General features: G+C 46.0%; 6 protein-coding genes across 6 annotated transcripts; 2 read left to right on the forward strand and 4 right to left on the reverse strand.

Annotated features, from left to right (window-relative positions):
• Positions 1 to 2034: 2034 nt before the first annotated feature.
• On the reverse strand, positions 2035 to 2787 carry GL218_07030 (uncharacterized protein; the record flags this gene model as incomplete). The annotated part of the gene is made up of 4 exons (XM_033583774.1): positions 2035 to 2184; positions 2257 to 2386; positions 2460 to 2638; positions 2716 to 2787. The coding sequence occupies 4 exons, from the start codon at positions 2785 to 2787 to the stop codon at positions 2035 to 2037; spliced, it is 531 nt and encodes a 176-aa protein (XP_033432852.1).
• Positions 2788 to 5491: 2704 nt separating this feature from the next.
• On the forward strand, positions 5492 to 6924 carry GL218_07031 (Demethylsterigmatocystin 6-O-methyltransferase; the record flags this gene model as incomplete). The annotated part of the gene is made up of 5 exons (XM_033583775.1): positions 5492 to 5674; positions 5741 to 5867; positions 5914 to 6037; positions 6111 to 6544; positions 6605 to 6924. The coding sequence occupies 5 exons, from the start codon at positions 5492 to 5494 to the stop codon at positions 6922 to 6924; spliced, it is 1188 nt and encodes a 395-aa protein (XP_033432853.1).
• A 2566-nt stretch (positions 6925 to 9490) lies between these two features.
• Positions 9491 to 12279, reverse strand: GL218_07032 (putative fungistatic metabolite; the record flags this gene model as incomplete). Its single annotated transcript, XM_033583776.1, has 2 exons — positions 9491 to 12212; positions 12269 to 12279. The coding sequence occupies 2 exons, from the start codon at positions 12277 to 12279 to the stop codon at positions 9491 to 9493; spliced, it is 2733 nt and encodes a 910-aa protein (XP_033432854.1).
• An 8162-nt stretch (positions 12280 to 20441) lies between these two features.
• On the forward strand, positions 20442 to 21413 carry GL218_07033 (HIT finger domain-containing protein; the record flags this gene model as incomplete). Its single annotated transcript, XM_033583777.1, has 1 exon — positions 20442 to 21413. The coding sequence occupies one exon, from the start codon at positions 20442 to 20444 to the stop codon at positions 21411 to 21413; it is 972 nt and encodes a 323-aa protein (XP_033432855.1).
• Positions 21414 to 22062: 649 nt separating this feature from the next.
• Positions 22063 to 22622, reverse strand: GL218_07034 (uncharacterized protein; the record flags this gene model as incomplete). The annotated part of the gene is made up of 2 exons (XM_033583778.1): positions 22063 to 22354; positions 22438 to 22622. 2 exons carry the CDS (start codon positions 22620 to 22622, stop codon positions 22063 to 22065), a joined length of 477 nt encoding a protein of 158 aa, XP_033432856.1.
• A 1554-nt stretch (positions 22623 to 24176) lies between these two features.
• On the reverse strand, positions 24177 to 25538 carry GL218_07035 (DNA-dependent metalloprotease WSS1 like protein; the record flags this gene model as incomplete). The annotated part of the gene is made up of 4 exons (XM_033583779.1): positions 24177 to 24220; positions 24273 to 25090; positions 25147 to 25321; positions 25406 to 25538. The coding sequence occupies 4 exons, from the start codon at positions 25536 to 25538 to the stop codon at positions 24177 to 24179; spliced, it is 1170 nt and encodes a 389-aa protein (XP_033432857.1).
• Between the last annotated feature and the right edge of the window lie 217 nt (positions 25539 to 25755).

Genomic DNA, 25755 nt, shown 5'->3' on the forward strand with positions numbered 1-25755 from the left:
AAGGCTGACAAGCCACTCGGGCCTGCTACCGAATAACACCAATGATAGCTGCCTGACTGATCCTAGGGTCACATCTATCTATTTCATCTCGTAGCTTTGGGTTTATTGGCCATCTTGAACGACGTGCATCGGCCCCAACGTTGCCTACCGAATTACCGAGCTTACAGTCTCTTGATCAAGTAAAAGGACTAGGTATTCGAAGATTTCCTATTATTTTTTATATACCTGCGTAACATGCAAGATTTCAATAGTTGCTATTAATTTGGGTTCATGTACATGTATAGCCTCCCAATTCTATATATGTTGTCAATTGATCCACCAAATCTATCGCATACAATTTCTATACCAAACCAACTGCCTATTACGGTCATATGCTGATTCCTTTTTTACGAATTTTATGCCCGAACACGTCAAGTTCAAGTAGCTGAAATTAAGGAACAGTCTACGATAAAATGGGGATAATTATTAATTAAGCTACTGCGCCGTAGAGATCCCCTTGGCAAGGCCAATGAATAAAATGGCCTTACCCGGACTCTCTGCAATCAGCATCGAGATCCGCAGCGTTGCAGATATGCAACTTGATAGTATACTACAATGGCTGAGACCTCTTAGGTCACAACTTAGTATCATGTGTTCGCGTCTAACAACACGTTTTCATGTCGTCTATCGCGTCAAAATATCGGGGGCTGAAAGGGGCGGAATTCATATAGCTCTAGAATGCAGCACATATTACACATATCTAGGCGTAGTCATAAGAGCGAAATAGAATTCCCTCAAAACTCATCTAACATACAGAAGGTCGACTTAATTTGGCCCACATCAAAACTCCCGTGGTCGCCTACGCGTCTAACAACGAGGACAACAGGCCTATGTAAATGCGACTGCAGCAATCCGCCCATATGTAGCTAACATATCTACTCTAAACAATACCGAAATCATCAATTGCTAGGCACAAGCGCCAATGCTTGGAGAGCACGTGGTAGACCTGCTTCGAGCAGAAACAGTCCCCCCCCTCTACGAGGTGTTCCAACCCCTGAGACACACATGGCCAAGACCAGGTCTGAATTACTTAGTAAGCCGATGTTCTTCGCCTCAGTGACACTTATTAAAGGAACAACCACCCACCTCCATAGCTGTCAATACTGTAGCTTTAAGTGGCATGATTAGCACACTTGTATTCTACTCTCGTTCCGATTCGGTCGATATGCCCCGAGCCTACTGCAATGTCGCTCGGGGGCTAACGTCACAATCGTTCTCTATGTTATGTATGACACCGTCATTTGGAATCTGGCCCTCTTGGTTCCTGGCAGGATGCTGACGTGAGGATGCGTCGAGATCATCTACTACCCCGGAGACTTGCGGGGTGCGAGATGGAGGGTCGAGGAATTGCTTTGACGCCGCTTGGGGACATGTTTATATGTTACGATATGGCTTGGTGAGCAGATCGTGCCGCTGATGGTGGACGGAATGCAATGTGGACTTGGGGCGGTAGGTAATATTAACTAGATTGGAGGGCGCGCTTGGAGGTGCTCCGGTGGTATGATGAGGGATCTAGACCGTGAGCTATTGTTGCTTCGTGGGAAGATGTCGAATTGGTATTAGAGGTGGATAAAAGATAAATTACACGCTTATTCAAGCTAAGAAATATCGAGAGGAAGTCTTGGGCAGTTAAATATATAAGAGGCTTGGCTGATGATGACTAGAGTGACATAGAGGTGTAGTTACACGGCTACGTTGAACGCACGGGTAAACTTCTACAGAAGTGAAAACACTCCTATAGCCAGTGTAGTATATAGAGTACTTGACCTAATATTCGGTAAGTATAAAATTTTCGTGCGGCTTATGATTAGGGTCATATATTCATCTAATGGCTCAGACGCCCAACTATAGCAGTACCATCAGTCCACCGCTACGGCGGAGGCCCTTATTAGGCAAATTGCCTCTTTTCTCATCCTCAGAGGACGTCTACGCTACTATGAGCGGAGCACTTTCACGGTAATCTAGGTCTCAATAAAGCTATTATACCTTGAAGACTTAATTTCCAATATCCGCAACTTTGTCCACGATGACATCCCTATTGCCTTGCTCCCAAAAGATCTCAACGACCTGCTTGCTGATTCGCCAGGGGTTCTCCCCTTTTTGCTCCAGCTCTCGAATTCTAATGACATCGAGGTCAAATTGAGCCTGATTATGGATATTTTATTAGCTGATCCTAATTGAAATACCAAGGTAAATAAATAGGAGAAGTAGACTCACGCCGTCATGCATTATAGGCCCGCCTCTCGCTGCCTGACGAACCATGTGGCCGGTTGCGTTGGCGAAAACCCGGCACTTGTCAGGCCTGGTAGCATTGTTGAAGGGTTGTGGGAGTTCTATGATGAGACCCCTATAATAATTTAATGAGCTTCTATCTAACATCTTACAGAGAAAGGAGATATATGATTGTAAGGGCAACTTACGTAACTATATGCTGGCACTTGTCAAAGCTGGCTGCCGCCGAAGTAATAGTCTTGGCCCACTCCTCCTTAGTCGTCTCAAATGGTTGACCGCCAAACACGGAAGTGTAGTCGAGGGCGACTTGGGGAGCGTATACGTCTTTGATGAGGCCGTCTGTCGACTTTCGGTCGCAGTTGAAAGTCTTGTTGAGAAATAGTATATTAGTTATTTTAGCCACTCGAAATTTGTTTAAAGCACCTGGATACCGGATTTACTTACTAGCCGTGTCACTGTGTCATGGATATTGGCCCGGTCAAGGAGGTACGTCTGGATGTCGTAGGGGGAAGCCATTATTGCTACTGTCGTTACGGAATGTCTTTGGGTTTCTGGTTTATATACTCGGTTCAGCCTTATCGATGAATCTCAGATGATGGGTTAACTGATATCTTACAAGCGAATAAAGCCTGAATTTATATTTTGATAACTTGGCTCTGATTTAAACCCCTAGTAATATGACATCTTACCCCATGGTGATCGACCCATAGCATATTTCTTAGCCATCTTGATGCACTCTAGCCTATCTACTAGTTACTATCATGGCTTTCGGTCGGTATAACTGTTGGTCCGTATTGTCTAGGTATATACTCCTTGGTTCGCGGGAATAGTAGCCTTAAAACCTTTAACCCCAGGCCGGACCGCTTTACACCGTTTAAGCCCGTACGGGTGGCCCTTTCAAAAGTCTTGTCTATAAGGCACCCTTGTCGGGTTATTGGAACTTTTATATAGTACTAGTTTTCACCTCCTCACCCTCTGGGCGAAAACTAGCACTGACAACTTCTTTTGACATCTCAACCAGTATTTATCTACTATGTGACAGGTTCATAATTATGTCTAATGCCCGGACTATAAGTCACCGATACAGTAACGTCTCTCCGTATACCACGTTCTCCTTGATAATTCATGTGATAAGCATCAAGCTCGTTGTTATGTGTATCAATGTTGCAGCTAACCTCACTGCTGACAAGTGCCTCCTCTTGAAGTCGTTCAAGCGAGTCCTCAGGTCCCGGCTTCTTTTGGGCTTGCGCTAGCTTCCACAAGTTGAATGTATTAATATTTACATCTCTTGGAGCATCTGTTCGAGATTTCTGTGGCATGAGAATTGGTGTTAGAGTTGGCACTGAGACGGTAATGAGGATAAGGTTGGCTTCCACGCTGGTCTATTTATTAGTAAACCAATGAGGGTTTAATTGCTAGAATATTGACAAAGGAGGTGCGAATTGCTTACGTCCACCAAATTGCTGGCTCTGCCATTGCAACTAACGGAATTCATCCAGTTAATATACGCTTCCCTGCAATGACTGGTATAACTCACATGTAAGATCTTGCGTTGTTGTGAATGCCCTCAGATTCACTGTTTTAGCAATCGAAGCCGCCATAGCACTTTCAATGTGGAGCACTTGTTAGAATATACGTTTCCTGTTGATGGGGGTAATCGTACTTACATAAGGCCTACTCCCATAATGCCGCTTAGGTACGCCTTCTGTTGCCATTTCATGTTCAATTTCCAGAACAAAGATGCTGGAAACAATGCGAGGACTAAATCCACGGTAGAGCATACCGCTGTAAAGGATTAGTCTAGGAGTATTTGTTTAAGTGCTGTAACGAAGCTGCTTACAACCTTGGAAAAAGCCCGCGTATTGCTGCACGTATGGAGGCCAGCAGTGGCCATCAATAGAAGTATTCCAGAACGCCTCGATAGGACTGCACTGAATATAGCTGATGATTACAGCTGCCACATCAATTATGAACTGGATGCCGATAATAGTCCATAGAAACCTACGGGGCCTTTTTGATGGCGGTGTGATGCTCAGAAGCAGGATAGCGTATGATATACGACAGAATCCAGCACTCATAATGGCGGTACCTTCGCTCAGGAATACCCATTTTATGACATATTGAATACTTTGAGGGTCGTGTACAAATGCATCGATATGTTGCCCTAAGCCCCAGGCTGCGGAAATAGTTACGAATATGTTATTTGCTATACTTATTAACTAGAGAGGTAACGTGTTAGACTGCGAAGATACAAATAAATAATGGAGGTACTTGCATAGGTAGTGATGACAATATAATCATCAGCCGCAAGCTTTCTAATAGGGCGGAGACGAAGGCGCACGTACAGCCGGAACACAACTACGGCAGTAGAAAAGACAAATAATATCCAAGTTAAACTGATAATAAGGGTACCTAAACGTGTGGATGGTTTACTCGTTGTTGTATCCATATTTGGATAACGGTATTCTAGAGTACATACGAAAGAGAATACGTCGACTTTCAAAGAATGAGATTGGAAACAAAGCCAAGGTAGTTGTGAGTTTCCCCCGTAGGTGATACTTGTATTGCTTATATGCCATTTGTATTTAACGAGTTGAAAGAAACAATGCCTTATAAGCAATGAGAAGCTCACTTCTGCCCTCAATTTTAGAATGGCTACAAGATGGGCGTATCACGAGGTGAAACCAAACAGCATTAAAATAACTTTGTTGCTCCGCAAGGAACTCTAACCTAACTACGAAGGTCTACGTCTAGTTATACATACTGAACATGCTCTTTGTTCTAGAATACTGACTAGGCGGTTATCTCGATATACGAAAAGGTCAGGTCAGTACATTACATAGCTTAATTCCGACTACATAAAGGTATAGAATTTATGACAGCCTAGATACCTAAGTACACGTGTAGATTAGTTGCCTCCCTTGCCTGAATCGGCGTAACCGGGCAATGTGTAGCCTCAGCCACTGTCAAATACCATTCGCTTATGAGAAATGGAGTAAGAAGGCGCATCTGAAATTGGGAACATACATATCTGGCTTACCCTTGACATTAGTACTAAATACAAAGGTATCTACATAACGAAAGTCCATGAGTAGAAGCTCCACTCACTGATAGTTCCAATATTTTCTCACTCACCACTTCGAAGCCTTTTCGTATTCTAAGCAGCTTCGTTCTTGAAATCCATTAACTTACATGTTAATACATTGACAATTACCTGGAGATGACCGCAAACCCCGTTGATTCAGGCAGTATTGCCACCCTTATCGAACAGCTCAATAGCCTCAGCTCGAAACTTGAGCTGGCTAATGACCAATCCATCAGAGCTGAAGCTATACGATTAAGCAGAAAACTCACCATGAGTCTAGAGCGGCCAGAAGATGTTGCTACCGAAATGATCATTTCCGTAATTCAGTCGACTTCAGTTATACTTCCCAACGCTGTAGTACTCATGCTAATAAGCTAAAACAAGCCTCTTGTTCCAATTGCTGCGAGAATCGTTGTCGATATGAACATTTTGGATCATATTGTGAAGCATAATAGAGCAATCACTTCTGAAGAACTCGCTTCGCTCTCTGGTGGAGAAGCGTTACTTATAAGTACGATCTATTCAATATCATGGGCTGCTATTGCTAACGATTCTAGCTCGACTACTTCGGGTTCTGGCCTCGGTGAATCTTTTGGACGAAGTTGGCGAAGAAACATGGCAAGCTACTCCAATAACCAAGGCCATGGCCAGTAAGGGAATCTCTGCTGGAATTCGAATGGTGTGAGTTTTTTTTTTGTTTTCTTTTTTGTTTGTTACATTCTACTTCAGGGCACTCTTTGCTGAGGCTTACAAGTGGTGACATGGTAATGGGAGCCGCCAGCAAGGCGCCGAAATACCTCAAAGAAGCTGGTTATAGATGTCCGACGGATCCGAATGACGGATTTATGCAATATGCCTTTCAAACGAAATTGACAACCTTCCAACTTTTCAACTCGATCCCTCAAGTTCAGAAGGACTTTAATAATTTCATGGGAAGTACATTGGGATCGAGAAAGATATGGCTTGACTGGTACCCAATCCAAGAGTTGATCGATGGCGCGGTACCAGATTCGGCCTTACTTGTAGACATTGGCGGTGGTAAAGGCCATGATCTTATCGCCTTCCACGAGAGATATCCCCATAAGGGTCGATTGGTACTTCAAGACTTTGTGATCGATACGATTGAAGAACTTGATCCTGCGATTGACCCGATGTACTACGACTTCTTCGCTGAACAACCCATTAAAGGTATGCTTACTTTCACTTCTTACTCTTCCCCAATACCCCGTCTTGTTGACGCTCGCTTAGGTGCAAGGGCATACTACTACCATCACATATTACATGACTGGTCTGATTATAAATGCTTGGAAATATTGAAGCATGTAAGAGACGCCATGAAGCCCGGGTATTCGAAACTACTCCTTCACGAAATGATCATACCAGAAACTGGAGCTTCCCCACTCTACGCTATGCTTGACATGACGATGATGTGTTTCAACGCAGGCATGGAACGTACTGAGCGACAATGGCGCGAATTGTTGGAGACGGCCGGCTTCGAAGTTGTTAAAGTCTGGCCATCCCCGGAAGTGGGTGGCGACGGTATGGTAGAGGCAATCGTCAAAGAATGAACCTTATGCTTAGGTACCTGGAAATTAAGTAGAGTGATGTGAAATAGGTAGAATACAAAGTGTATATGTTCTTATTAAATACATATGAGATTATACTAGTTTTACGTGGTCACACACATCTACCTTAGGTAGGCATTTAAAATAGAATTTGTACGTGTGCATGTTAATAAATTTGGTTGCCAGTACTTACACCCGTCTTCTGTATACATAGATGTGAGGTTTAGTTCGTCTAGGTAGTCTTTTGGTACTCGAATATTATCACCCATAGACAATATCATTAGACAATAACCAGGGCTTTGTGCTGCTAACAAAGGAGACGTATTTTGAAGGAGTTGATGCTATGGCCTATCTAATTCCGGCCGAGGCTGACCTGAGAAAGTGTTATCGACTATGTTCGTGAGAAAATTTCGACCTTTCCATCGTAGGCCGTCTCGATGGTGGCGGGGTGAGGGGGGTTGGTTTGTTTCTTCAGCTAGTTGTTTGTGGCATGGCAATTTGGCGATGGAAAGAAAAGATAAGATGGATAAATTTAACGATCAAACGTGCCATTTGGAATCGTGGCTTTTAACATGCCACCTGACTGTCTTGCCTCTGCCGTGTACTTTCAACTTGATCACAAGCGTCAATCCTTAAGACATTGGGGCTGCATTACACTAATTAAATCGCCGAGAATCCTCCACGTGCAGCTTCATGATGCTAAGACGCTTCGAACAAGGCTTGCTGAGTGAGAACTAAACCAGGCTGATGATCCATTGCTGGGCCATGATGGAGGTCATGGCGTCCAGGAAAAGAGGCCCTCAGTACAATGAACCTTAGTTGGCCGAGACATGGGCGAAATATGCAATTTGGCTCCGTTAAAATAACGAGGTGACTCGTAATCCAACTAATATTACCAACAATGTCTAGGTAGTTTTCGACATTGCGCCTACTAAACTAGATCATTATCACCCAACACAATATCGCCATGTATCTCTATAAGAATATGGGAGCCGACTATGTAACACCTTTAAGCAATGAAGATACTTCACCTCAAAGGGCAAACTGCGACACCAGCCTCAGCTTCATTTACAGGTCAGCCGTTTGCGTTATTTTTTTTTATATTACCTTTTATCACGGTCACTATTGGGGCTATAGGGGCTGGTCCGTTCAGATGTGCCACTTCACGTCAAGACATAACGTAAGCTCTCGATTTCCAGATCATCAATTGGACCTTCACGTATTTTTATCGCGTATGTGTCTTGCGTCTACGGACTATATATAAGACACGATTATCGTGATAAGCCGTAATACAGCAATGAGTAGACACCGAATTTACTACTGAATAATGTAGATCAGTTCCTTTTCTAAAATCATGTCTAAGCCAGTTAAAGCCCCGGAATACGCATCGATAAACTGTTGCCAAGCCTGCCTGACGACAACGTTCTCAACCCGAGACCGAGGGCCAATTTTGACAGGACAAAAAAGTTACCTAAGGGATCATTACCATGGCCGTACCGAATGAGAATGTACTGCTCTAACAATCTGTGATGTATCAGATCGCCTTTGTTAGAGAAAGCCCTTTCATGTATGTCATACATACGCCTCTACGCCATTTCCGAACCAAGTACAAACATACTAATCTACGTCCGCCATTGTAGTACTTAAAATGTCGGAGTTCCGTCTCCATCTACTCGGATATAGCATCCACGCTTGCATACACGGAGGACGAAGACATCGCGAAATTCAGCATAGCGACCTAGTAGTTGTATAAGATAGAACATAACAGAAACTTGAAACATAATAAAGTGAAAAGAAAGGTACCTAATTAAATAAAAATAATAAAAAGAGAAAAATTGCAAAAAAGCTCGGAACCTAGAATCCAAACCACTGTCGATTGACCTGAACAGTTGGTCTGCCTGCCGCCCCGACAGTGGCTCGAACCCAAGTCCTCCGAAAAACTCCCCGAGGAGTTATTTCTAACCCTCTTTAACAGCTGCCCGGCCACGACCAATTTGACCAACACAGACAGTCACTGATCAGGGGTGAGAGAATGTGTTGCTAACGCGTTACTTATGTCTTATCGGCGTCGCCTGGCAACCAGGTAGCGGGATTGTCCGACGACTTACTTGTAGTTAACCTTGAGATGCGGGCCTGTGCAGTTTGGAAATATTTTGGTGAGGATGTCATATGGGACTTATTACTTATTGCTTAATGGATTTCCCAATGCGGGCGTTACTAAAACTTATACCTAGAGGTGAATAGAGTAGGCTACTTGGATAAACAGATACAATAATAAATCCTGCCCTGTCTAGATCATAACAAGGACAACGCAAAGGAAACGAGATACTAGGCGCGGTATAAATATTATCTATTACTGATACTAATAGGATATAACGGCGGATTTTCTGTACTGCCAATTCCACGCTTTTCCTTCACTTTCCTTTCCAGTTCCTAGTCCAGCCCCTTTACTCTGAATCAAACCAAGCCTATCCGGGTTTTTTCGTCAAACCTCCCTAGCCATTCCCGATGAAAATAAACACTAAGCACTAGAGTTAAGTATTCTAAGAACAGCAAGCGTGTTGGTTTTTCAGACGCCCGGTCGAGTAAAGTCATCGCCTTGCGGCCAATTTCCAAGCTTACCCGGGTCGCCTCCGATACGAACATAGGTACCGACAGCCGGTATGTCATCTTGTAAAACATACATCTGGTACCACCCCGCGGGAGCGATGTGGACCCTCGGGGGTGCAACGACGGTACACTTAGTGCCGTAGCACGAGACCTCCGGGAACAGGGTTCGCGCTCCCATCGAATTGCCATGGGTGCTAGATACTGCTCCAAGCAGCGAGACTTTGATCTCTCCCTCAGGTTCTTCACCTAGGTCGAAGCTAACTTCCTCATTGTAATCCCAATCTTTGTTCGTGATGGTGAAGGACGGGCGTGGTTTATTGCTGTAGAGGTATGGAGGTGTGAAGACTTCAACGCGGATCTCCTGTGGGTGTTTGCCATCCTGGGGGTCAGAGCCCGTAATCAGGACGCGGCCGTCGAGGAGAGTGATAGCTTCGCTGTGGTAGAGACGCGCGACGGTTGTGTTGGCCATGACGGACATACGGGAGCCAATTGGCTTAAATGGATCGTATAGGATAGCATTGTAGTTGGGATCATCCGCAAGACCGAAACCGGCAACGCCTTCGTGGGCACCGTTGGCAATAAGATAGGTTCCATCTGGCAAGGGTGCCATGCAACTCATGACACGCTTGGAAGGCATACGCTCGAGAGTCCATTCGGGGTTGGGCGCTTCGGGGTACATAGATACGCAATTGTCGAGAGCAGAATGGCCATCGGTCGAACCACCGCATAAGAGGATACCAAGGGGATCCGTATATGGGGCAAACTGAGGCAAGAGAACAGCAGCCCCCTCAAGAGGATAAGTACGGCCCCCAAGGTCATCGTTGACAGCGCCAGGCATGTTCGGTAAAGTCTGTATCGTGTCAAAGGTAACTTCGTCCAGGATTCTGGCTTCGTTCCAATACGCAACAAAAATTCCACCGCCGGGAAGGACTGCCAAAAATGGATATAGATTATTCGGATCTGTACGTTCAAGCCAGTCCATGTAAAGATAGGGACCAACGTTGGGAAGAATCTCAAGAGAAGGTTCGGGCCTGTCGTTTGAACCAATCTCACCACCAACGACTAAAATGGACCCGTTCGCCATAAGCATAGCGCTTGGGTACCATCGTCCTCTCTGAAGCTTTAGAGTGTTGACATTTTCTTCCCAGTCGTTTGTACCCTTTACGCCGTCCGATCCATCAGGCGCGTATAGACGGATGCCATATGTCGAATCGAGGGACCAGCCACCGACGGTAAGCTGTCGTCCTGCCTTGTCGGGCAGAATGACTCCCGCAGAGCAGAAGATATCAGTCTTAACGTGCATGGTTCTCCAGGCAGCATCGAAATCATCGAGCCGGCTAAGGTCCAGTTCATAGGCCCCCGTGCTATTTGCTGCGCCAGTTCCCCATTTCTCCAGGAAGGTAACCTTGCCGGTGATCGATTGCATAGTCATTAGAGGGGTAACGACACCGCCGACTAGGTTGGAGTAGGAACCTGCATCATTTCCTTGGGGGTAATTAAACACATAAAGGGGGGTTTCGCCAGTCCAATAGTACATTGAAAGCCGAGCACCACCTCCACATATCGCGGAGGCATTTCCGGCACATACGATATTGCATTCGCTCTCAGGCCTTACTGTGGCACCTGAAGCATCAACGTCCATAGGGTCACCACAATAACATTCTTCGCCATACTCCATACCGCCGGCGGCATAGCCAAAAGAAGCGCATTTACCCAGACACTGCTCAGGGGTCATGGGGGTAGGGAACCTTAAGGACCAAAAAAGGGTCCTCTGATTATTAACATTGTCCTCGTAACAGCCTTGATACGTCCAAGTACCGTTCACTTCTTTTACCGGAGCGGGCTCTTTGAACGTTTCCGGTGTACCTTTCGAGTAGATGGACAAGTATCCGGCACCTCCGCACATGACTTGACTATTACCTCCGCAAGGTGTCGAGCATTTCGAAGTGTCTTCGCCTCGGACGCCACCATTATATATAGCATTACTACAGAAGCACTGCGTATAGTACTCAGTACCTGACACCGTATATCCGTCATCAGCACAGAGTTGCGCACATTTCTGTGGCGTCAACTGAGGGTCGTCGGGAGCTTGGAAAGTTGGCATGATACGACCATTGGGCCCATCTTGCCAACAGCCCTGGTCTGTCCAGCCATCAGGAAACCCCGTAGGTTCTGGTGTCCCGGGATCACTACTAGTCGGACCCGAACCACTAGTAGTTGTCGCTTCCGAAGTTCCGTTTTTGATATATACAGAGAGGCGATTGCCACTACCGCAATATGCCCACTGGTCTCCAGCACAAAGCATATTGCAATCGCTTTCAGGAGCTTCGAGAGAACCTGTTTCGAATTTGTTGCCACAGTAGCATTCGCGGGCATACTCAACACCAAAGTACGTTGTCCCCTTGCCGCTGCAGAAGGCCTGACAGCTACCTAATGTCATAGCATCATCGGCGTAGGTATACAGGCTCAGTGCACGGATGTTAGTAGCTTCAGTCTGGCAGCCATACCAAATGTAATCACCTATGACGGAGGGCTGTGAAGGCGCCGTAGGACTTGAGCTTGCGGACGAAGCGCTGCTTGTGCCAGTAACAATCGGCTCAGTGGTAACATCTCTCGGGACAATTGAATGAGCAACGATGGGCGAGCTCGTCACTTTTAAAGGAGTGCTGGAGAGGGTGGATCTGCTAGACGTACTTTTGAAGTTATATACATTTAAGCGGTCGGGTCCGCCGCATACCTCGGGATCATTTGCCTATGGTACGCGATGTTAGTAATAACACCCAATAAATGCGATTTGTACTCTATAGTGCCGTCCTTAGAAGTTTATTGTTTATGGACGATCGAAAACATATAGCCTGGTCATGTAGTACAATAGAAAGGGCATTGAAGTATGTCTGAAGGGTCGTACATTACAAACTGTATCACAGCCATCGGTTAATACGGCGCCATTTGCAATAGTATTGCCGCAATCTGTTACTAGTAAGTTGATGCCACCCAAGTTAAAGAAGTCACACAGTGGCTTACAGCATTCATCGCCATTCTTGGTACCGGCAAAGGTGTAACCAGTAGCACGACATACAGAAGTACAGATCTCTGCGTTGACCGGTAAGGTAAAGATTGGTGCCTTATACGTCAAGCATCGGCCGTCGATTCCCTCGCTTGTGGAACGTGTTAATTACAACTTGAAGCAAATTGAGGCTGAGGCCTAGCAGGGTCATGCCTATACCAATGGCGGAGGACAAGAGACTCACGAGTAGCAGCCAATATGCATCCAGTCTGGAATATCGAGATTTGGCCTGGGGCCTGCGTTATACGGGTTGAAGAATAAGGTCAACCAATTTGAACCTTCACATGCCTCTGTGTTATTGCCCGAGCAACCTGTTGGGCACTTTCTCTCTTCCACCGTCTCATTGGTTAATTCATTCCCGCAATCTAGCAATAATTAATACGAATAGGACCACGGTTAGGTAGGGAGTAAACTCACGGCACTCGTTATGATATTTAGCTCCGGCGTAAGCAAACCCCCTACTATCGCAGAACGCGACACAACTCTCCAGGGTCGTAGTATCCGAACAAGTTGCGGCTACATTGATCATCCGACCAGCGTCACTTGGAGTCACTTAGTATCGACGCTCATTGCCTGAGGGGCAAGTTACTTACACATAACAACCTTTGTAGCGCCATTTTCCGTCGAGTTGATCAACTCCTAGGACTGTTTGCTGTTCTATAGAGAAAGATGTTGATATTAAGGATATAGCAAAGAAAAGTGACGACAAGGCTTGAGTAGTCCGCATGATGGAAAACTTCCTAAGAAGCCTAAGGGCCTATCCACAAACTTCGGTTTTATAAGTCTGAAGCCGTGGGGATAGGAATTGCATAGGACGCCCGAGGAATTGTTCACGAAAAACTGTAAGGATATATATAGTCTTGGTCTTACCATAATACAAGATGCTATTATACTTTCCCCATGGTAATGGAATCGGCTAGACCTCATTGTAACCCACTCCGGGATGTAGTATAGTTAGGGGTCCGAATCAGGTGGATGACAAGACCAATAGCAGCATTCATGCCATCGCTTAATAGCAATGTCTAATCTCCACACTGGCGTAAGTCGGTTGAAGGGGTGCGAAAAAGAGAGTCCAGACTCCGCTAGAAACGTAGAAGTATTCTTGTACAGGTGCGTAGTATTGCCCTTTTCTCGAAGATGCGCCAGTATCTTACGATGAGCTCAGTCGTGGGGGAGGAAGGGTTCTAATTATCCCTTTCCGTTCCCTCTCGTATCGAAACAAATCTAATGGTGACAGTCCCCGATCCAGAAAGTGATATCGTCTTAGACTAGCGGGCAATCTGGTAGGTCGGTTGAGAATATGCCTAGCTACCTCAGATGATAAGTATGTCGAACTCTTGGAGACAAGCCGATAAGGGGTGTTGATTGATACGAGTTCAGGGGTAAGGATTAAAGAGCGTGGGAAAACGCATGGCAACAAGGGTAATAAGATATGGTAACCTTAGAAACGCGGCATAAGGCTCACGTAAAGCTATGGGTTAATATGCATGTCAACATGCCTGTTTCTAATGACGCACCTAAGCGCCCAAGAAGAGAAATGAAAGACTACCTCTTGGTATTGTTAAAAGTAAAGAGTTACGGACTCCTGTTAATACCCCAGGTAGTACCTAAGACGTTCAACACCGTCTGGGTTGTACATGCCCATGTGCATGCCCATCCCATACTTGTCATCTGAAGAATTGAATGTACATATTGTATGCACTTGCAAGGGATTGAGCAATGACATACATGTAGGTATGTATCATGAAAGTAAAGACCTCGGGATGTTGTATTGAGCGGAAGTTACCTAAGAAGCAACCGCCAATCCGGCGCTTACCTCTTTAATGATGTGGCTTTTGACCGTTGCATCATCTAACTAGGCGACGAACGGTGCGACCAGTGTCTCTTTTCTATAGGCTGCATTAGCCTCATCAAACTATTTAAGCCACTTAATTATTAGTTAACCATAGACTTCCTTCCTTCTCCAAATACTTCTTTATGAAGTTATTAGCAAGCCGACCTGTGGTAGTTACCTGGTTATTAGAAGCATTATATTCCTAAAAGTTATTAAAATTTTTGAAATTCAGATAACGGGAATAATAAGCAAATTTGACTAGGAAACAAGCACTATATCGGAGGCTGATTAGTATACACCTAAGTACATAATTCACCAGATGACGATAAGATGTAGTTGATATCGGGTTGGATTGCATTTCGAGCAGACACGGACGGCAGGTAGTCTCTTTAATGCAGGTCTCCCAGTGCCAATGCTGCATACGAGGTTGGCTGCATGTATGTTGATTGTGAATGGCTTTCTTATCTTGTTTGAACCAATAGCAGAAGCCTAAGAGTTCTCGTTCTTGGTTGACACTGTCAGCTCACGGATTTTATGCTGCAGGAAACTGTAACGTTATGATATTTTTTCCATAAGGTTGCTTTTTGCTACTAAATTTGACTTTAGCTGCCCAATACATGCATCCCTTCCGAAAATTGATACGCAACTTTCAGCGCCCATGGGCAATTTTAAGAGGCGTATTTCCGCGAGTTGGAGAACATTGGAGAATCCCTAAGAGAAATTTCCACGAAGCTCTTGCTGTTAAAGACCTCGTTGCTAGAGACGGGTAGCACCGTCTTATAATTAGGCTAGTTACCTCAAATTAGCCTACATCAAGTATGTGAACTTCTCTATATTTCATCGTCAGCTTCTAACTACTACTTACAACCCTTACTCTAGTTAATTTATCGCCACCCTAAGCTTTAGGGATACGAGACTTCTAGGTGATAAGTGATAGAGAAGCAATCAAATTGACTTCCTTGACGCCACTCAGCACACGTGATAGATAGTTGGTGCCCGTAACTATATGCAGGCTGCTCTTTGTTACATTATAATGAATTGGAACTTGAGTAACCGAGTAAACACAGAAGTGCAGAAGCCAGCAAGGAAGCCCTCATAAGTAAGGGACTTCAAGTTAGCGTCGTAGCGAGTGAAAAACAGCCACACACAAGTTCGAGTCCTGTTGAATAGGGCCGAAAGCTCCTCAGCTCTCCAGCAGGCTGTCAACTTTAAAATCGGGGTATATCGACCACTTAACATTCATTGGTTTAATATCTGATAAAATCTAGAAGTCAACTAGAATTTCGCGTCACTCGCGTCATGTGAGTTGGCGAATGATGGTTTATCGTAGAGTCTGATATATCTTGATGCGGGTAATCGATATTCCGAGACATCTACAGTAATATGGAATTAATGGGAATCCGCGGTCTTAAATTCGGAAGAGAAGTTTTTCAAAATGGAAAGGATTGGAATAGGTATTGGAAATGTCATTCTAATTGAGGCGTGCTATTACTTAATCCCCGGTCGTACACTAGTGTAGTTCCCGCGTCTTCATAGTGGCCGGTGGCCGCGAGCACTAAAACTCACCTCGGTTAGACGGCAATAGTGGATACCGCCTAGATAACGGGTCGCAACCTTACGATCTTTCGTTTGTTGGGTCAAGGACTTTAGGGTCTAAAAGTCTAGCAAAGCCTCGACTCTTACGAAATCTCCACTAAATCCGAATTTAGCCATCCTTTTTCGACTTTGACTCATAGCCTTGCATACTACACATAATGATCTCATAATACTATACAAGGACTGTGTTTTAACATATCTATTGTTGCCTCACACATATTTTGTTCTAGGTGGATATAAGCTAAGCTATCCGCCACAAACGGCTTTATGAAGTCTTGAAAGTGGTATCCGAGTTTTATCATCCATTAACTCACGAATTTCACGAAATCATTCTCTATTTTCTTTTTCCAGACGTCTCTCTTTAATTCACATCTTGCCGCGCAGCATTGCGTAAGCGCTACTTACAAACGTTTATATCAACGAGTCGTTGATTTTCGCATTTTTTAAAGCCGCTGTATTTCAAAAAGCGCATTACAAGGCGGTCTAGTCATAACCACCCCTCAGCCGTTAGACTACCTACCTAAGATACCTTAGGTAACCTTGAATAAACTTATTTGAAGTTATCAACTATGGACGGAACAACAATGGAGGGTTCGCAACATTCTGAACTGCCGTCAAATTCAACATCGAGGAATCGTGGCCATCGCCCTCGAGGAGGGAGAACGTCCGGTAGTCGTGGGGGCCGTGGGAGCCGTGGAGGCCGCGGCAACCGAGGTCAGCGTAATCTACAAGCTGTCGAAAGGAACGAGACGTTACCAGCAAATCCTGAAACTTCCGTCGCTTCTCCGGCTACTGCGCCCTCAAATACCACCAGTCGAGGTGATGGAGGTCGGAGAGCCTTCAGGGGCCAAAGGAGAGGACGTGGTGAAAATGCCCAGAGAGCGACAATGAGTAGACCACGAAACTTTGGCGGTCACCTGACAACCAGCACCGGGGAGTCTGATGCTACGAGTTCGACGTCCTTAAATGCTAATGTTACGGAGTTTGTTCCCGGTCAACCATTAGCTGACCGAAGTAATAGTACCGCCATAAAACCTCAGGCGAAGAACAGTGGTGGGAGAAAAGCTTCGAAATCTAATGCCTCTGATCTTACTACACGTATTTCTCAGGATATAGATAATGGGCAATACGAATGCGTGATTTGCACAAATGAGGTTCTGCGGAACTCGAAGGTCTGGTCATGCTCTATATGCTGGACCGTAACGCATATGACTTGTGTTAAGAAATGGTTCTCCAACCGGACAATTAATTCAGACCAAATCAACTGGAGGTGTCCGGGATGTAATTCCCCTTTGACCGACGAGCCTACTACTTATCACTGTTGGTGTGGTAAGGAGATCAACCCTCGATCGGTTCCTGGGGTTGGCCCCCATAGTTGTGGCCAAACATGCTCAAAACCCAGGGCGACTTGTCCTCACCCATGTCCCCTCGAATGCCATGCTGGCCCCTGTCCACCTTGCCAGCTCATGGGGCCGACTCAATCCTGTTTCTGTGGTAAACTTACGTCTACCAAACGCTGTGGCGAGACGGATTATGTTAATGGATGGAGTTGTCACGGAGTCTGCGGAGATATACTTCCCTGTGGAGAGCATGAATGCCAAAGGGAATGTCATTCCGGCCTCTGCGGCAGTTGTGATATTCCTGTCTTCTCTCTCTGTTATTGTAGCCGAGAGTCCAAAAACATTCCTTGCGAACAGCGTGGTGACAGACGAGAATCCTATAATCGCGGCCAAGTCAAGACGGAAGATGATGTGGAGAACGAGGATTTACCTGATCATTGGTACTGGGGTACTTTTGATTGCAATTCTGTTTGTGACAGATTCTTTGATTGCCAAAAGCATCGCTGTAAACAGAGCTGTCATCCTCAAGATGAGAAGGACGAGCATTGCCCGTTCTCTCCTGATTCGATTTCCCACTGTCCGTGCGGGAAAACACCACTAGTCGATATTCTAGACCAGCCAAGGGAGAGTTGCGAAGATCCGATTCCTAATTGCGGGAAAACGTGCAACAAACCATTGTCGTGCGGTCATTCTTGCCAAGACACTTGCCATACTGGACCTTGTGCGCCATGTATGCAGATAATGGAGATTAACTGCAGATGTGGTCGGACGAAGACGGCCTCGATCTGCCACCAAGGAACAATTGCGACTCCCGAGTGCATGAGGATTTGCAGGGTTCAGCTCAATTGTGGGAGACATGAGCATGGCGAACATTGCTGCTCCGGAGAAAAGAAGGCAATGGAACGAGCAGCCGCCAGGCGGAAGAACAGGAACGCTGGTCCAATAAATAATGAGGTAGAAGCGGAACACATTTGTACTCGCCCCTGTGGACGAGCTTTAAAATGTGGAAGACACCAATGTCAACAAATGTGTCACAAGGGACCTTGTCCTTCATGTCCTGAAGCCATTTTCGAGGAAATCAGCTGCAACTGTGGCCGAACGATTCTCCAACCACCGCAGCCTTGTGGTACACAAGTGCCAGAATGTCGCTTCGACTGTACGAGGCCTCGCCCGTGCGGTCACCCCCAGGTATCTCATAATTGCCACCTCGATAGAGAGCTGTGTCCGAAATGTCCGTTCTTAGTTGAGAAACGATGCGTCTGCGGTAAGAAAGCGCTAAAGAACCAGCCTTGCTGGTTTGAAGAGCCACTTTGCGGCTTGCCCTGCGGGAAGAAGCTCAAATGCGGCGCTCACACGTGCGAGAAGACCTGCCACCGTCTAGGTGAATGTGAAGATGCTGATATCGCAGGGTCTCGATGTAAACAGCCCTGCGGTAAGAAACGGAGTTGTGGGCATTTGGATGCTGAACAGTGCCATGCCCCATACCCGTGCAAAGAGGACAAACCTTGTCAAGCCAGGACATTTATCACATGCGACTGCCAACGTAGAAAGCAGGAAGTTAGGTGTCTGGCAATGAAACGTAATTCATCGCCCCAACGAGATACGATTAAGTGTGATGAAGAATGCCTTCGATTACAGCGAAATGCTCTCTTGGCAAGCGCCCTAAATATCGATCCACTAACTCACACGGATGATCATGTGCCGTACTCTAATACGACTATAAGGCTTTACAAGGACGATCCGCAGTTCGCACAGACTTACGAACGAGAACTTCGCGTCTTCGCAGTAGACTCGACGCAAAAGTTCATCCGGTTTAAACCAATGAAGTCTTCTCAGCGAGCGTTTCTTCATTCTCTTGCTGAAGACTTCGGATTTGACAGCGAAAGTGCTGATCCAGAACCTCATCGGCATGTATGTCTCTTCAAGACACCGCGATTCGTATCCGCGCCAATGAAGACGCTTTCACAATGTATAAAGAATAAGTCCCTAGCACAACTCCTCCCTACAAAAGCATCAGCAGCAGCTAGTGAAGATATCTCGACGAGACAACCTTTTAATGCTCTACTTTTGTCGGCACCGCAATTTGGGTTGACTATCGAGGAACTTGATTCAGCGCTTCAACGTGAGTATGCTTCTTATCCAGATATAAAGTTCGAGACAAGTTTCCTACCTTCCAACGAGGTTGTTATCAAGGGCTCTGGTCCGCCAAGTCCACAAAATATAGAATCTTCGCTTTCATCTCTCAAACCTAGTTTATTAGCCAAGGTTACGAGTTCGGGATTTGCCAGCGAGGTTTCTCTCTGTCATGTGGATGAGCATTTGAATGTATTACGGAGCGAAAAAGATACCCAAGGCAAAGGGAATGAGGGCTGGAGTTCGGTTATGCGCCGCTCCGCCCGCCCAAAGCCAGCTACCACTCCGGCAGCTTCTGCTATGCCGCGTAGGGGTGGGTTCATCGCTCTGAGGAAAGAACCAAGGAAGAAGATCGAGGAGCAACCTGTCGAAGAGGACTGGGAGGCAGCAGCCGAAAAGCTAGACGAAGAATGAAAGCGTTATGATACTCATGGCGTAAGAAATGATACCTAAATGGGTAGTTTACTGCCTATAACTAGTCATATTTTAGCTATAGAAAATTGAATCCATGAAAAAGCATCGTAATAATTATATGACAATTATATATGTGATACAACAATATTGTAATCTCCGGAGGCTGTGCAATAATTTCAAGGTTAACTATATAAATTTCGGTTTCTAGGTCAATTTCCATCATCAAGTTAGTAAAAGAAAGAAGACTTATTAATTACCAAAATCCTAGTTATATTAATATACAATTGTTTTCATTCACTTCTCATTGTTAATGAATTGAGTTTGTCTGTCTCAATCTCGAGAACAACATTCATTATAGAAAAGGGGTCATTCAGGGGTAATGAGTCTAAAAACTTACATAATCGTAACTATGTCTTACTAAATAGACGCCCCACCGTAGATAAAGAATTAGATAAAAGATGATCGTCATAGGATGCAGGGACCTAAAAAGCTCCCATTTCCTCAACTAAAACTAAAAATCGTCAAGATGAACAACTTCGGCGTAATAGAGCTCGCGAGTACCAAAACTACCAATGCCCCGGGCTGGGCCTACGTGCCTGATACAGCCCCTCACTTAGCAGCAGCAGCCGCTGCATCCCTCCAAACGGGGAATAGAAAACGAGCTGCTCGCAACCAAGTGACAAACACCAGTGCCATATACGCCGATGCCGATGCTCGACAAGAAGCCAAACTGCGCAGGGAGATCGAGGCTCTCGACCGCGATAATTACCACCGCGACGTGAGCATACCCATCATAGCGAAAAGCAACAGCAGCAAGACAACCGTCAAGAAACACACCCCCAACGTCCGCAAGATCCTACAGTCCCAGAAGACCTTCGCAAACCACCTCGACGACTTCGAAGCCCTCCTCGCTCAAGAGAAGTCCAACCCAACCTCCGCAGCTTCCGCAGCCGCCGCAAATTCTTCGAATCTAGGGAGTTCGAAAAAGGGTGGTGGTGGTGGTGGTGGTGGTGCGGCAGCAGAAAAACACCAGCAAAAAAACAGCAAAAGATCTTCCAAGTCAAACATATCCCGCTCGGCATCAATTTCCAAAGCCGCACCAGCCGTAAAACAAGAAGAAGACGTCGAGATGTCCGAAGCGCCCCAAGACAATCTACCCTCCTCCTCCTCCTCCTCGTCGCTCCTAACGCCGTACTCGCGCCCCGGACAACCCCCCACGCATCCCCAAGACGACGACCCCCTCCTCGTCTCCCGCGTGCCCGCACTTCCCACCGAAGCCGAGCTGCGGACCTTGGTATCGGCACCGCCGCTGAACTACGCCGAGGCGCGCGGGCGCTGGACGGTAGCGGACGACGGGAGGAAGTACCCGGCGCGCGTGTTCTGCGAGGTGTGCGGGTATTGGGGACGCGTGCGGTGCATGCGGTGCGGGGTGCGGGTGTGCGCGCTGGAGTGTCTGGAGACGCATCGCGAGGAGTGCGTTTCGCGGTATGGGTTGTGATATGGGTACCTAGGTACCTACCTATTTAGTGTAGTTTAATTCGAATAGGGAGCTATGGCTGTAGGTACAGAGATAGATTAGGGTGAGAAGAAGCTTGAGCTATTGGGAAGTTTATATTAGGTAGTGGTATTTTTGCTTTATGGGTTAGCGAAAGACTTCAGGCGTCCGGTTATAAAAGGGGGGTTCTCGATTATTCCGTGTTATATATATTTGAGAGGACAAGGCGCAGAATAATTATGTCGGAAAGATACCCAGTCACAATACAAAGCAAATTCAGCATTTAAACGAGTTTCTTTGGTTGAAATGTATATACAGCGTTCATTTGTTTCCATCAACCCTCCAGTTCAGCTGGAGGTAAAGGTTTTGTGTGTATATCTTTTATACAGGTCTACCTAACCAACGCGGCAGCCATGTCCACGACGGCGCCGCATAGACGAAAAAAAGGGGGTTTGCGCGCCAAACCTGCCAAACGCCCTGAGTCCCGATGTCCGCCAGGGTATCCGAGACCCTATACACGTACGCCTTCCGCCAAATCTCTACAAAAGAAAAGCATAGCTCTTGTTTTTTAATAGTCCTCCGTTATCCCGTCATAATGCGAGTGATTCCGAGACTTTTTTGTACACTGCGGACTGATTGGCTGTCCACTCCTTTACAACGGCGAGTCGAGCGTGAAGTCCACGTTGCCGCTTGATGCGCCGCCTGCACACGTACCCTTCATGCTGCCTGTCGGGCAGACAGCCCTGGCCGCGCGAATACATTGCTCCCATCGGCCCTTGGAGATGTTGATCGTAGCGCCGGATGTCGCCGCGCTCAGCTTGAACTCGGCGCTGCCGGATCGACCAGTCGTGGTCTTGGGCGCACCGCCGCACTTCTGGATAGACCCTGCGATGCCTCCACAGATAGCAAGTTCTGCTACGTTTTGATCGTGGAACACGATGTTTCTACGTTGACAATTAGCTGGAGTCCTTATAGTTATGCTACACGTGTAGATGGAAAGATATAGTTATAGTCTATGAAAACTTACGTATTTCGGTCAATGCACTCCACGCCCGATACCGCTGCCGGATTCACCGACGTCGAGGCCCTCATGTGAAGGACTTCGAGGTGCTCACTGTCGATCGAGTAGTGCGGCCAAACGGGGCTTGCCGACGAAAGACTCGCGCCGGCGACGAGCAGAACAAGGGACTGAAGAAGAGTCGTGGAAAGCATCTTGGCTGGTAGAAGGTAATTTTCGAGTCTAGCTCAGAAAGAAAGAAAAGAACGAAATCGAAGATGAAGATGAACAAAAAAAGAGTGAATTTAGCAGTCGAAGGAACGTATGAAGGAAACAGACGTCAAGTCTGGAATGTTGAAAAAAGAGAAGAAGAAAAAAAACGAGGCGGTGACCTGCACTTTTTCCAGCCGCAGAAGAAAATTTAGATAGATCGACGACGGTTTGAGGTAAGGCTTAAAGCAGAAACGAAGTTTTACGAAAAGAGTGTGCGTAGAGAAATGGCCAGGCTCAAAATTTAAAAGAGAGAGAGACAAGACATGACATGACACAGGGAACGATCAAGGCACAGGGCAGACAGACAGGGACCACAAACCACGGACACCATGACTATTTCCGGATCCCCAGCCCAGCCAGCCCAGTCGCAATCCTAGTCGAGGCCAGGGCGGAGAACCCTGACCCCCGGCGGCTTGGTTCCCAAGTGGTACGCTCGCCGATCAATCTGTGACGAGCCTCTTTTTTTTTGGGACGAGGGTGTCCGGGGTGGAGGCGGCGGCACGCAAGGGGTGGAATGTTCGGCCGTGAACTACTATGTATGTATGTAGGTAGACGATACCGATTCTAACAGCTTGGCCGTTTTCAAACTAGAAGTGTTATGTAAAAGCGCATGCTCTTACACGTTAGTTCTTAATAACTGACGATATTGTATAGTTAGTTACCTGTTAGATAACTTAACTTACCTATATCTAACATTACAAGTATAACTAATACACACGTGTATCTCTCTCTCTTTGAATATCGGAATGTGGGGATCCCGTCCGATCATTTCATTCAAATTCGTCCGATGAAAAGGGATTTACCATCAATCTACCTCGTTAGGAAGGGCCGGGGGAGAGATCTGTCTTGATTCTATCTTCCAGCCACATCCAGATAAGCGCTGGAGATCACATACCTTCGAGAGGACGGGAGAGAGATGCGAACGTTGAAAGACATCGGTGGGATCGAGCCAACATGAAACGGTGGCGTCGGGGTTGATACAGGGGTAACTGGCAAATGGCAAATGGCGACATCGTCTCAATCCACCCATCCAAGCAAATCCAAGTTTGTTTCAATGTTTCTGAAACCTGTAATTCCCGATAGCTCTTCCCAACTCCTCCCCCCTTCTAGAACCCCCATGCTACCAGCTAGAGATTCGGAGCCAATTCATCACCACGTTACCATGGATTGACTTAAGTTAAGCATTTCGGTGCCGTAAGATCCTACGGTAAGCTATTAAAAAACAACGTTAGATGAGCTAGGCCGGGAAGGATTAAAAAGGTCCAAGGTTGAATTACGTGCATCGCCTTATTAAGAACTTAATAGCCAACCAATGTCGAAGATTCTCTTTTAAAAGAAACGTTCAATATGTCTAATTGAATTCGGTGTACACGTTGGTTACACTCCTTTTCGTCCACCACAAACACCACAGATTCCCGAGTCCCCGGCATTCAAATACAAGCTGTCCCGGCAAGAAGAGCTTCTGCATTTCCACGAATTCGGTACCTTGCCGGGATCTAAAACGTGAGAACAGATACCACATATAGTAGCTCCTGAACCACTATCGAACGAGCACATGGGACAAGTGCCCCTTGATGAATTCGGGACACTACTAATAGAAATAGTAGCGCTGCTTGCCCCTTCGGACGGGGAACTCTTGATAGTCTTACTCGACTTCTTCTCGCTAACACGTCGTTTCGTTGATCCCGTCGCCTGAGGTATGGTTCTTATCGGTGCTACCACTTCGAGCTTCTCGGGCTTCACTTCAATAGTGGATTGGAAAAGCTCCTTAAGTTCGTTCTGTACATCTTCGTCTCTAGCGTCTTCGTCCTCGCATACTTTGATCAAATTATGGCCCTTAGTATCAACAAGTTGTCGACCGTTGATATCCACGGCAGCTTCGCCCTCGCTATCGCTAGCCGTCTCCGATTCGCTGCCTTCTTCTTTCTTGACATCACTGTCTTGTTCATCGTTCGTTTCTTCGGTCTTCTTCTGCTGGTCGAACCGTGCCAGGGCTGCAGCCGCTCTGAGTTCCCGACCGCGTTTGCTTCCTGCTACACGGGGCTTGCCTTGAGTCTTCTTTCCCTTCTCTAGTTCGGTTTTAATAGCTTCATCTTCGCCGAGAGCGACTCCGTTCGCACCAAATTTCTTCAAAATTCGGCGCTCTTTTCGTTCTTGATGAGATAATTGCTTCTTTTGTTTTCGCTTTCTGCGCCTTGAACGATAGGTTCCGCCGCACAGATGCTCCGGCAGATCTTTGTCTAACAATACTGTATTCTTCTCGAACTCTCCAGTTTCTAGTAGCGTGCCTTTTCCCCATAATCCCTCACCAGTGTATTTGCGCGACCATAGGACTCTCATTTGATCTGCATAGCTATTTCTGACAGCCCAAAATGCTTTGGAGTGATTCATCTGTTTGCAATGGGCTAGCCTTGTTGAAGACACTGTTAGCATTAAACGTAGATAAGATTTTAGACGAATACATACTCGTGCATCATCACCATCTGGACATAGTTGAAGGGTAGCCATTGTCTGGTAGAAAGTGATTTCAACACTAGCTGTACAACTTCTCCTGCATTGAAATTACGTCCAACAAACTCCCTGTTTGGTTCGTACTCTTCTAAGGATACGACTGAGATATGATGTTCTTTCATAATTGGTACTACTAGCGATTAGTAAATGAAGTCGACTTTAATTTAATATTATGTATATAATCAAGACTACCTAGGTTTAATTTGACACTTACAACATTGTGCTGCGATCCGTTCTAAGAATTGCTGCGCGATCTCTTTGTCGGGACCTTCCAAGGGTTTAATAAAGACGATACGGTCATTTGGCTGTGATTTTTTTGCGTTGATTCGTTCGAATCCAAGAGGCATCGTGATATGCGAGAAAGCCGTTGAAACAATAGGTGGGATTTAATTGTGAAGTATTTAATGATTCTTTGACGCGTGCTGCAAGAGAGATGGTATAAAGAATGTTGTTGTTTTGGATCGATGAGAAGGGTTCAATTTCCTACGGCTCTTCCAAGCTAATAAACGGATTAAAGTAAATTGGTTTTATGATGAACCCTTAACGATGAGAATAGAGAAGTAG

This window comes from Daldinia childiae (genome assembly GCF_008694065.1).
Source record: "Daldinia childiae strain JS-1345 chromosome Unknown Scaffold8, whole genome shotgun sequence".
NCBI classification, from domain to species: Eukaryota; Fungi; Ascomycota; class Sordariomycetes; order Xylariales; family Hypoxylaceae; genus Daldinia; species Daldinia childiae.